Here is an 11,604-nt window from a genome sequence, read left to right as displayed (position 1 = left end):
TCAGCACCAACTCGTGGTACACAAGCCTGCCGGAAGTATGATGAAGACAAAGTACAGTTAATAAGGTTAATTAGGGCTGATTTCATTGACAATAAATCACAAAGAGAGCTGAAACGGTCAGTCATTCGTCAATTATTTAATTAACAGAAAATTGATTGGTGCCGTTATTAAGAAAATAATTAGCAAATGAATTAATAACGAAAATGATCATGAGTTTCAACCCTAGTCACACATTATTTGTCCAGATTTATTGATTAAAGTTTAAAGAAAGCGAAAAAGAAATAGTGAACCCTTCCCATCACAGTTCAAAACCCAAAAATATTTTATTTACAACTTCTTATTTACAACTCAACTTATAAACTAATACTTTTAGCAATAATACAGAGAGAAATCCATAAAATTCAAACTAATTCTACAAGAAGAACAATACCAGCTCTGAGTAAGGCCCCAGTAATGTTTGTGGGATATGGCCCACAATCAGGACTTACCACTCGGGCTGGCGGTTGAAGAGAGTGCTGGAGGGGTGCAGGTACACCACCTGCTGGTCGATCAGGGTACGGTACCCATCATGGGGGTGCTTCCTGGCAGCGTTCCTGAAGAAACCGCTGCAAATTGCTTTCTGGACCCGCATTGTAGCTGTTCCACAAGATACCACGTCCAGCTTGTGTCTGAGGAATATTCAGTGTTTAATAGTCTATATTCTACACTGAAAATGTAGGTTCTCACATCATGTAACGATTATGTTTGATTGAGGGATTGAAGTATTTTTCTCCCAGTCTGGCACACATTAAGATACATTGCTGCATATTTTTATCTATTATTTACTAGGATTGTTTTTACTTCTCTACAGTAATTTCCCCATTCAACACTATCTATGAAAATAATTTGCAGTAATACTCAGCTACAGTTCCATTTCTGTTTTTCCATTTTCATCAAATACAACAAACCCTGATATATACAGAGACAAATCAATCAAATGGATGAAACACAGCTGAATTTCATACCTGTCCATGATGCTTAGCATCTGCTTGCGTATGTCCTGGGCTCTCTTTAAGGAGCGGGCTTGGATGAAGTTCTCGAAACACCAGGGGTTGGAGAACTTGTTGTTCTTCCAGGAGTTGTAGACAGCCAGCAACGTCAGGTGGTCTCCCTCAGGCTGGAAGAACTTTGTCTTTTTCTGGTCAGCAAGGGCCTGTTTGTCCTGAAAATGGAAAGAATTATTTTGTTTTCCTGTCTTTTGTGGCAGCTTTGAGTCTTATTTCACAACGGTTTTAAGCTTTACAATGTTTTCGCCTAGAACAATGTTTTAACTATGTAAAAATAACTTGTTAGTCTGATCATGAATCAAATTTGTATGTCATTGAAGTCATTCTGAAGTCTAATCTAATCAGTACGTCTATTGTTTAGCATTAGCCACATACCTTTGGTCTGTAAAAGATGTTCTGAACAGACAACATGGAGACGATGGTGAGCATCTCTTCACTGCAGCCAAGATGGACGGACATGATCAACATCTTGCAGAGCATTGGCTCCAGGGGGAACTCGGCCATCTGAACCACAGAGACAGGTGTAAATCAAATACAGTCTACACGGTGTACAGTATAGTGCAACAATCTGACTGAGTGGATAGATTATTCTCCTCACCCTTCTACCCAGCCTTGTGAGTAAACCCTCATCATCCAGAGCTCCCAGAGTGTAGAGCTGCTCCATGGCTATGATCAGAGTCTCCATGGGAGGAGCATCCATGAAGTCAAACGCCAGGAGGTCATTAATACCCATCGCCTGCAAGAAAATAATAATAATAATAGTGCAACAAAATCATGAATAATGTTCAGATTAAGATGTCTAATGACATGCATCATTCAACCCAAGGCAGTTAACACAGAGGCAGTTTAATAGATTTAAATTTAGATTTGAAAGTGGTTTAAGTTTGGTTGCATTTGAGATCATCAGGAGGTTGGTTCCATCTGTGTGCAGCATCATAGCTAAAACCTCTGACTCCAGGCTCTACCAGCTGACTGCTTACAGATGTAAGGGCCGTAGGGGGTTTATATTCTTCAAGGAGATCACAAATGTCTTTTTGGCCTGAGATTGTCGAGTACTAGCAGCAGCACTTAAAGAGCTATACTATAAGTAATTGGAAGCCAGTGTAAAGATTTAAGAACAGGTAATGTGCTCAGTTTTCTTGGTTCCTGGAAGAACTCTGGCAGCCACCCGGTGGGAAATGAAAGCATGAATGAGTGTCTCTAAATCTTATCTCTACATGAAACCTCTAATTCTTGCTGATTTAGTTATTGTGTTGATGTAGCTGCTGCAGCTTAGATATTAATCTTTGAAAACACAAACGTTTCTAGCTTGAGTCTTTATAGCTCTGGAATCAAGCTGAGTAATAAATTTAATTCTTTCCTCCATTTTGCCAAAAACAATCGCTACTATCTTGTCTTTATTCAAAGGAAGGAAACTTAACTGCATCCAGCTATTTACTTGCTCGAAGACTTGACAGAGTGAGTCTATGGGAGAATAGTTCATGAGAGAGCTAGTGAAGTGTCGTCCATGTAGCTGTGGTAAGCAACATTATCGTCATGTGTGATTTGACCTACAAGGATCATGTACAGGTCGAATACTAGCGGCTCAAGAATCGAACCCTGGAGGACTCCAGGTTATGTTGATCTGCTCAGATTTATGATCAGTCATGGCCACAATATAACCGTTGCCTTCGGAATATGATATGGACCAACTGCAGACTGTACCAGGCTCACTGACATGGAGATAGCTTCTATAAAAAGACAATGCTCACTGATCAGGAGAAACTGACAAATCAAAGAAAACACAGAAATCATCCCTAACAGTGCTACAAATATCAACATCCTTACCCAAGAGCAGTTAAATGGATGGAAACAGATGATGGAGGTTTTAGAAAAGTGGGTACATTACCTTCAGAGACAGCACAGTGCTGGCCAAGTTGGTTCTCTGGATCTCAGGCACGTTTGTCGTCAGCATCTCGTCTCTGTAGGCTCTCTCAGTGTAGAGCCTGTAACACTTCCCAGGGCCTGTTCTGCCGGCTCGACCTGACCTCTGCTTGGCCTGGGCCTGGAAACACAGCAGGGAGTTTTTAAAAGGATTATGTAGTAAAGATGTATCCATCTATTACATCGCTACCTACTGCCTACTGATTCTTTTTCAACTTTTCAGCATATGATAAACACAGCCGATACCAAGTAGGACAAATGTAAAATGTTTACCTCCAAATGAAAAGGAGTTATGTTAAAAGGGATTACCTGTGAGATGGGAGTCACCACAAGCTGGTCGATACCCGTCTTGGAATTATACACAATCTGTTTGACAAAGCCAGGATCCACCACGTAGTAGATTCCATCGATAGTCAGAGAAGTCTCAGCAATGTTTGTGGCGATGATGACCTGGTGGTAAAAAGACAAATGAGAGAATCAGAAATAAATTACTCATCAAGGTGTATGATTTGTGCTGTGCAGAATGAAATAAAAAGCCTGTTATTGCACAATAAAGTGTACTTCAATTCAGTTATTTTGGAACTTGAATAAGATCAGGAGTAAAAGAACCGGTTTCACTCTTTAAAAATGTTTAACAACTCAGCTTTATCTTAACCAGGGCATTTTTTTACCTTCCTGCTGCCTGGGGGTGCAGGGTCGAAGATCCTGGTCTGCATCTCACTGGGTAGGGCAGAATAAACTGGCAGAATGATCAGTTCAGGAACATCCGGCCCCAGTGACTTCATTCTCTCATACAAGATCTCGCAGGCGGTGTCGATCTCTTCCTGTCCAGTGAGAAACACCAGGATGTCACCTGGACAAAGGACAGGGAGAAAAGGAATGCTTTTTAACATAAATTATCATTCAAAATACCTTTAAACAGTCACCTTAAATTCAAGGTGGTTTAAGAAAACAACTGTACCTGGGGGCTCGGTTAGATGGATCTGCATAACAGTGATGAGACCGGCATCTAGATAGTCTGTTTCAGGTTCTTTGGCGTAGAGAACCTCCACTGGGAAGGTTCTTCCTGGGATGGTGAAGATGGGAGCTTCAAAGAAATACTGGGAGAATTTGACAGCATCCAGCGTAGCAGAGGACACAATCAGCTTCATGTCTTTGCGTTTCTGTATCGTCTAAAAGAGACAGGGGAAGTCATTTTGTGTGAAACTGCATTGCTCGTATGGAATTAGGTCACGTATTATTCTTTAAAAATACTGTATGGGTGGTAGAATGTGAAATACCTTCTTAAGAAGACCAAAGAGCACATCGGTGTGGATTGTCCTCTCATGGGCCTCATCCAGCATAATGAGGGAATACTGGCTCATGTCTGAATCCAGCAGACACTCCCTTTGCAGCATACCATGGGTCATGTACTTGATTACTGTCTCTGTACTGGTGCAGTCCTCAAAACGAATGGTGTAGCCCACCTAAAATTAAAACAGGAAAGCCGTCTTATAAAAACTGATAAATGCTACAGGAGGGAGCTCTTGCTGAGAATTACTTGTCCAGGTTAAGTGGATTACTTACCTCTTGGCCGAGACGGCAACCATACTCCTCAGAGACTCTTTTGGCCACTGACATGGCAGCTACACGACGGGGCTGCGTGCAACCAATCTTCCCCCTGGAGGTGTAGCCTGCCTCTGCCAGGTATTGAGTGATCTGCGTGGTCTTACCGGACCCAGTTTCTCCAACTACAATCAAGATCTGATTATCGTGGACAGCCTATTGAGAGAAAGAATTAACTGGTGTTATGGCGTGTTAATGAAGACTTGAAGAACAACATGGGTGGACTGATGGCTCAGTGGTTGTATGTTCATGTTCTAGGTTAAAATGTGGGTTCAATTCCTCATTCTCATTCTGTTTTCCCATCATTCCTCCTTCCTCTCTGTGCCTAAGAAACCAGTAATGCACTGAAACTTATCTCACCACTACTCATACCTGAACGAGCTGTTCTTTAAGCTTGAAAATAGGCAGACTCTCTCTCTGCTGCAGGATGGAGAGTTCTGTCTTCTTGCCATACGACACCTGGTTCCCTCCGAAGGCATATCTTTTCCACGCTGGAAGATCGACAGGCATAGCGCCGATGCCCCTCATGTTGGCTGCGATCTGCCTCCCTTCATCTGTACGGGAGAGGAACAGGGAGTCAGGACCACTGCAAAGCTCCCGGAAAATCCATCACAACCTCCTCTGCTATTTGATTCAATCAGGATGAACTAGAATGATAATGAACTTCCCAACAAGCCCTTTTTGGAATAAACTATGAGTCAGAGGTAGTAGTAACCAGGTCTGGAAGGAACTGGTAAAGCTGCTGATGTCCCCTCAGGCGACGGAAGTCATAGTGCATTATGACTCTGTGCGCCAGTGTAAACTCATACGGAAGCTAGATTACCATCTCCAGCCATGCCGTGGTAACAATCTAACAGTGTAATAGGCCTGCACAAGACAGACGGGTACATTTTATTTTCTAAATTTTAAGTCTCCGACACACAACATAGATTAATTAATTTCCGGTTGGAAGTCATTTTCGGGGCAAACATTTGTTCCACTGATAAGAATAAGAAATCACACTGTCAGGGTTGCAAACATTCAAATCTACAGCGGTTTTTATAAATTGGAAAATGCATAGTCCAGGTCCTTACAATCCGGCATTGGGTCTATCCAGTTCTTGTGGAGACCGGTAGGGATGGAGTCCATCTCTGCTGCGCGAGCCGCCTGCTTCAGCTCTCTCCTCTCCTTAGCAAGAGCAGTCTGCATCATGGCTGCCTGGGAAAGGGAGCCATCTGGATTCTAATGGACAAAATGAAAACAACTGTTGGTATGAGGACAGAGAAACAAATGTAAAAAATGCTGTCAAACCTCATCAGTATTTACAGACTACAGGCAAACATCCAAACATCCAAACACCAATCCAAATCCAGGTATCTAACGTGCTTCATTTCAAATGAATGAAAATGAATAAAGTACACAGTATCAGAGATGTAAAGCACCACAATCAGACCCAGTGCCAGCCATTTCACGGCTCCAGGCTCAGTCAAACCTACAGTAACAGCAGCAGCACATTACAGCCGCAGACTGGTATGTGTTGTCCATCTAAAAGCAAGGAAAGTAATAGCTGCTGCAATTCTGATACTTGTGCCATTTCCAGGCAATGAGTCTTACATGGACAGTTTTTCTACACACGTTTAGTTTGTGTGGTTTGTTTAGATTGTATATTTCACATTTTAAACCTATAAGAATGAGATACAAGTAGGAACAGTAAAGAGTTCACAATGCTGTGACATTTTCTGTTTTCTCTCCTCAAAAACTTTCCCTTTAAGCCTGACAGTTTTTAATTTGTCCATGGGGGGGAATTCAGGATGGGAGGCAGAAGGACAAAAGAGGGCGAGTTCTGTCTTTGGTGCTGCATATCTGCACTATAGGGTGGTGCAGTTTGCTCTGGACAGGCTGTTTTTATAGCCTATTTATGGTTTAAAGCTTAAAGAGTAATTAAACAACCCCTGACAATGTTTTTGCTAACCTCTAGTGGTTTAAGTTGCTGCAATAATGTAGAAATTGCAACAGAGCACACAAATAATCACAGCTATCAGTGGCCCGAAACTTTTAACCAGAAAAAACATAATTTTCAGCCTGTCATTAAGTTACTGCTTAATGCTAAGCCAACTTAATAGAAGTTTAGAGACAAAAGATACAAATGATAAATTGATTTCAAAAACACAGGCATTAGGTGGCATTAAATATAAAATTGGCTGTAGCTATTATGCTTTTCCTGTACAGCAGATAATTCTGTTTAGCATGGAAGAACTGGTCTGACAACGACCAAATGTTCCATGACATTTTATTAAAAGTAATATTCAGCAAGATGCATAGATCAACAACCTTTGGAGTCTGTATAGATACCTTTACTATCTTGACTGGACTCATGTTGGTGCTATATTTAGTCTGTCCCATCAGGAATGGGGGTTCGTCTTCGACCAGATCAATCTCCACTTCGTCATCTGTAGACGGAATAGTTACACACATTATCATGCAGCAAAAACGTTTCATGTTGCAAAAACCTTCAACTGTTACCCTGAATGTTTCACCTTCGTCATCATCTACTTTGGGAAGGATTCCCGTCTCCTCGTCAAATTCTGGGAACTCTTCTTTAGGAAGCACGTTGGCTGCAATCATCTGAATGGGAGAAAAAAAACTGGGTGGTTCAAAAAGTATTCCCTGGAAGACATCGCCGCTGAGGACTGAAAGACTTTACACCTCTGTGGGAATGTTTGATGAATACCTGTTTAATCTCCCATTTTTCAAGGTCAGTGATTTTGGCGAGCCGCTTGCGTTCTGTTGGGTTTTCCTCCATTTCCAACATGTTTGCTTCAATGGGGCGGTCAGGGTTCCTCATGGCTTCTTCTCCAACTCCAGTGTCCAGGTTTCGTCTCCGGTTGGGGTTCAGGTCCTCACCGGTCTCCTGGTCAACATCCTGGCAACATGGAAACACGTACAATTATTTGACGGTGGGTAAGTAGTTCTATCCTTCAATATTTTACTTTTACAGCTGCTGGCGACCATTATCACACATCATCTGCACACATATGACTGTCCTTACATTGTAAATGGATTTCTCTTGATTCCTCATGGCGTGGTGTATAAACCAACGGTCTTTCACCATTTTATACATGACTCACCTTCATGCTAAGGCTGGCTTTGGTTCCAGTGAATGACAGCACTTTGACTTTAACTTTTTGGCCTTTGGTGACCACGTCAGCTACATTGGCTATACGTCCTTCTTTCCGCAACTCTGAGATGTGCACCAGGCCCTCCCAGCGTTTTCTGCAGACGATTACAGTTACACACTAGAAGTTAGGATCAGGGTGCAAAAAAAGAATACAGACAGACAAGAAGGAGAGAAATCTAAAACTTTTAAGAAGTATAGAAGACAAACAAGCAACACTGAAATCCTCAAAAACAAACAGAACATGTTTTAAAACACATATGTCTCACTGTACTGGTGTGCAGGCCTATACAGACCCACCTAGCTTACTAACCTGAGGCCCTCCAGCTGCACAAAACAGCCAAACTGCATAATACTGCTGATTTTGCCGTTGTAGATGTCGCCCACAACAGGCTCGTCTGGTGGAGGCCGATCCACAAGTCTATCGCGCCAGCGTTCAGAGTCCCCGTCGTCCTTGTTGTTGATGTTGTTGTTGTTGTTGTTGTCATCATCTCTGTGAGGGCTCGGTGGATGGTCACTCCAGCGGGACACCCGTTTCCTTCTGCGCTTGGGGTTTGCTTCTGTGTCACGATCTTTTGATCTGGAGCGAGAACGACTTCGCTTACGTGCGCTTTCTCTGTCTGCGTCTCGACCTCTGTCGCTGTGCAAATTTCTGTCTGACCTGAGGAGAAAATTCCAACTGTTGTCAGTGCGCAGTGGTTATAAAGAGGTGATTCAGCCACTTCTTCTCCAGATGGCAGATATGCACTTTTGGGAGAAAAAAAGCTCTGTTAATTACCCGTTATCAGAGCTCGTTCCACAGAAGTTTGGCATAAGCATCTCCAGCTCCTTCATGGCTGCTGCAGCAACCTGCTCGTCATCTTTATCTGCGTGTCGTGGTGGAATCTGATGGAGAGGTAATAATTAGTGACAACTCCGTACTGTAACTCCGTAAATACTACAAACAGCAAAGGTGCCTCTGAAATGTATTACTCATGTCACTGCTGATTTTCCCACTGACAAAGAGCTGTATTTTACTTTAGAGGTTTACTGGAAGATATGAAGGTTTAAATAAAAACAGCCTTAAAATAGAAGACTGGCACAGCACTCCAATTTATCTTTTTGCCACACAGACGTTCACCCATCCAAAGTGTGGTGTTGACATCAAGGTCAGGGGCAGAACCACATATAACACTCAGTGGTTTATGTGTTAAAATGCCCATATAGCCTGTATAATGTTGGCAAAACCAGGATCTGTGAACCTGTGATCTATTTGTAATCATCAGTGGTTAGGCACTTCATTATGGCTTTAGTAAATGTATATATATCCATTTATATTATTTGGGCACTGAAACCAGTGAAGATGCCATTGAGAGGGGGCAATAGGGACAGAATCCTCCTCCAAAAGGAGACATAGTGGATACACTTACTCAAAAGCTCATTACCACTGGAATTAATGAGATTTAAATAGCTTGTTTCTTATAAAGTGTAAATAAATTGTGTTGAGTTTTGTGGTTTTTCCATGTATTTTATATCATGTGCCTGTGTGTTGAAAGGCTGTAGCTTCCCCTGTTGGGGTGTACTTGTTGTGCCAGTTGTGATAATTTATTATTAATCCCATCTGGATATAATGGTTGTGAAATCGCTATAATACACTCTAAAAGAAGACGTCTGTGTGGCAATATCAGAACTGGAGCGCTGTGCCGGTCTCTGTTAGGATCCAGAACCCGGTCTGTAACGTTTTAATGGGAGTTGTGCCTTTCTATCTCATATCCAATGAGCCTTACCGTCCACACAGGAGCATCTGGTTTACATAAAGCAGGGTATTTCTCTTTCAGCTTGTCCTTCTCACTCTTTGGTTTGACCTCTGCCATACAGAAACACAGAGGACATTATGTCACAGTAGACCTTTAACAAACAAAAGGTCATACATCAAATATATAAAAGGTCTCTTTACCTTTACTCGTAGATGGTAGGGGTCGCATTGTTTGAATAAGTCTGAGTAAATTACCAATAAGGGTATCCTAAAAACAGAAACATTGGGTTAGTGAGGAAACTCAATGCAACAAACCTAAAGAAAACTCAGGTTTTTATTAAGCTGCACACTTACTGTAAAGTCTGCTCCATTTTCACACAGGACTGCTTTGAAGTCCTCAAATGTTGGGTGTTTTTCGGCCAGACTGATGATAAATTCAGCTGTAAAAGAGCAAGTGGTGTTCAGCTATGAATGCTAACTTAGACAGTGACAGAGTTACCATTCTCCTGCCTGTTAATGAGAAATAAGAGTTATATAGCTCTGTACAACAATGCTGTCGTGTCGTAACGTTACCCAGATCTTTCTCGCTTATTCCCAGATGATTCTCCAGCTCCGTGCACACCTTAGACACCAAAGATAAATATTCGAGACGTTTAATTTCGTCTAAAGCAGCCATTTCTCCTGTTTGTTTAGACCTGAGCAGGAAGTTCTTCTTTTTCCTTGGTTTGAGCTCCAACGACCTGTTTCAGTGCTGCTGCCCCCTACCGGCCACCGGCCAGATAACAGCGTGTACAGTTTACACATTTAAACCTAATAAAGTATATTTACTCAGGAACTGTAATGCAGTTTTAAAGTATTAGCACTTTACTCGAGTATTTTTACTGCATGCTACTTTAGACTTGTATTCAGCTACATTTCAGAGGCTAAAACTGTATTGTTTACTCAACTATATACATGTTACAGCTACAGTAACTAGTTACTTTGCAAATGAAGGGTTTAATGTGCAGATAAAACCTAATTAAATACAATGTGTTGTTGTAAATTCAGTGGTAGACAAGCATAAACTATCCAATTATAGTGAGTACTTTTAATGTTGATTCTTTGTGTGCATTTGAGCTGATAATACTCTCATATCCTATGTATCGAACATGTTAAATTCAAAACTTTCAAGACAGTACAATTTAGACTATTGATATATTTATTTAAGTAAGGAACTTTTGCCAATTTGTATACATTTTAACAAAATTTAAATAGAGTGCTCAGAGTTGTTTTTGTAATATGTTTCCCATTCAAATGCCTTAGTTTTTTGTGTGTGGCTTCTCCCTATAAGAACAATAAAGTATCTACTGTACTCTTCCATCTACTCAAAGATCACAACACAATCCAACAGTTAAGAAAATTTTGCATTTAATGAGGACACATTTTCATAGTTCCACTGGCAAGTATAGCAAAGCAAGTCTCAGATACACATACAAGTGAGTGAAAGTTGTCTCAGCTATAGTACAAAAATCTATCAAACATAGAAGCCGTTCCATCCTTACGGTCTGACACCAACGTATTCACGAGTGAAACATTAAAAAGTCCCATTACAATTCTATCAGGTCCTTACTTGGGTGAAACATCGTGTTGTTACAATTTACAGTCAAAATAAATAGTCCACTATTTTCCAGTATCTTTAAAACTGCTGTCACAAAGGACAGATGTGGAAGTTTTCTTTTTGTTCCTGTATTAGTGCTATGAGAAGTAAATGGCTCCGGGTTTTACAACAACAATCAGACTAAAATTCCCACCTAAACCCGACATAGGGATCAATCTACGGCCAGGGGAAATGTGCGATGTGCACAAACAATAAAGCAGGAGTGAATACACAGCTTGAAGTAGAGTAGTGATGGCACAAACTTCCAAGTATTTTACAATGTCCAGCGCTGGTACAGGACGAAACATCTGACATTTTTGTTTGGTATTTGTGACGTCACACACATCAACGGCGCCTGAAGGCCCGAGAGATTCTCCAAGCGTTGGGCTCCTCGTAGCGGTTGTACAGTGGCTCCAGGCGCTGTTGCTTCTTCTGCTTGCTGAGACGTGTGGGGTCGGACACTTTGAAGAAGGCAGGGGAAAACTCCACCAGCCAGCGAGGGTCG

The 11,604-nt window shown here is 41.6% G+C and overlaps 2 protein-coding genes across 2 annotated transcripts in view; both read right to left on the bottom strand.

Annotated features, from left to right (window-relative positions):
* Nucleotides 1-10,163, bottom strand: part of LOC118326011 (ATP-dependent RNA helicase DHX8-like) — a 27,152-nt gene extending 16,989 nt beyond the window's left edge. The window contains exons 1-22 of the mRNA XM_035658898.1: nt 10,037-10,163; nt 9,818-9,903; nt 9,665-9,731; nt 9,495-9,574; nt 8,507-8,613; nt 8,042-8,389; nt 7,682-7,826; nt 7,285-7,476; nt 7,091-7,178; nt 6,906-7,003; nt 5,648-5,795; nt 4,947-5,128; nt 4,536-4,730; nt 4,250-4,435; nt 3,931-4,141; nt 3,641-3,822; nt 3,279-3,419; nt 2,935-3,090; nt 1,645-1,782; nt 1,422-1,550; nt 1,005-1,201; nt 489-668 (exon numbers count right to left, since the gene is read on the bottom strand). Of these exons, the coding sequence (XP_035514791.1) occupies nt 489-668; nt 1,005-1,201; nt 1,422-1,550; nt 1,645-1,782; nt 2,935-3,090; nt 3,279-3,419; nt 3,641-3,822; nt 3,931-4,141; nt 4,250-4,435; nt 4,536-4,730; nt 4,947-5,128; nt 5,648-5,795; nt 6,906-7,003; nt 7,091-7,178; nt 7,285-7,476; nt 7,682-7,826; nt 8,042-8,389; nt 8,507-8,613; nt 9,495-9,574; nt 9,665-9,731; nt 9,818-9,903; nt 10,037-10,139 (3,359 nt within the window). The 5' untranslated portion in view covers nt 10,140-10,163. The remainder of the gene's footprint in view (nt 1-488; nt 669-1,004; nt 1,202-1,421; nt 1,551-1,644; nt 1,783-2,934; nt 3,091-3,278; nt 3,420-3,640; nt 3,823-3,930; nt 4,142-4,249; nt 4,436-4,535; nt 4,731-4,946; nt 5,129-5,647; nt 5,796-6,905; nt 7,004-7,090; nt 7,179-7,284; nt 7,477-7,681; nt 7,827-8,041; nt 8,390-8,506; nt 8,614-9,494; nt 9,575-9,664; nt 9,732-9,817; nt 9,904-10,036) is intronic.
* A 685-nt stretch (nt 10,164-10,848) lies between these two features.
* The window catches only part of dhx8 (DEAH (Asp-Glu-Ala-His) box polypeptide 8), an 18,628-nt gene continuing 17,872 nt past the window's right edge, over nt 10,849-11,604 (bottom strand). Inside the window, exon 24 of the mRNA XM_035658836.1 lies at nt 10,849-11,588. Coding sequence (XP_035514729.1) covers nt 11,445-11,588 — 144 coding nt within the window. The 3' untranslated portion in view covers nt 10,849-11,444. The remainder of the gene's footprint in view (nt 11,589-11,604) is intronic.

The sequence above is a fragment of the Morone saxatilis genome, unplaced genomic scaffold (genome assembly GCF_004916995.1).
Source record: "Morone saxatilis isolate NCDOM2014 unplaced genomic scaffold, NCSU_SB_2.0 Contig1, whole genome shotgun sequence".
Lineage (NCBI taxonomy): Eukaryota > Metazoa > Chordata > Actinopteri > Moronidae > Morone > Morone saxatilis.
This window is presented reverse-complemented; position numbering and strand designations above follow the sequence as displayed.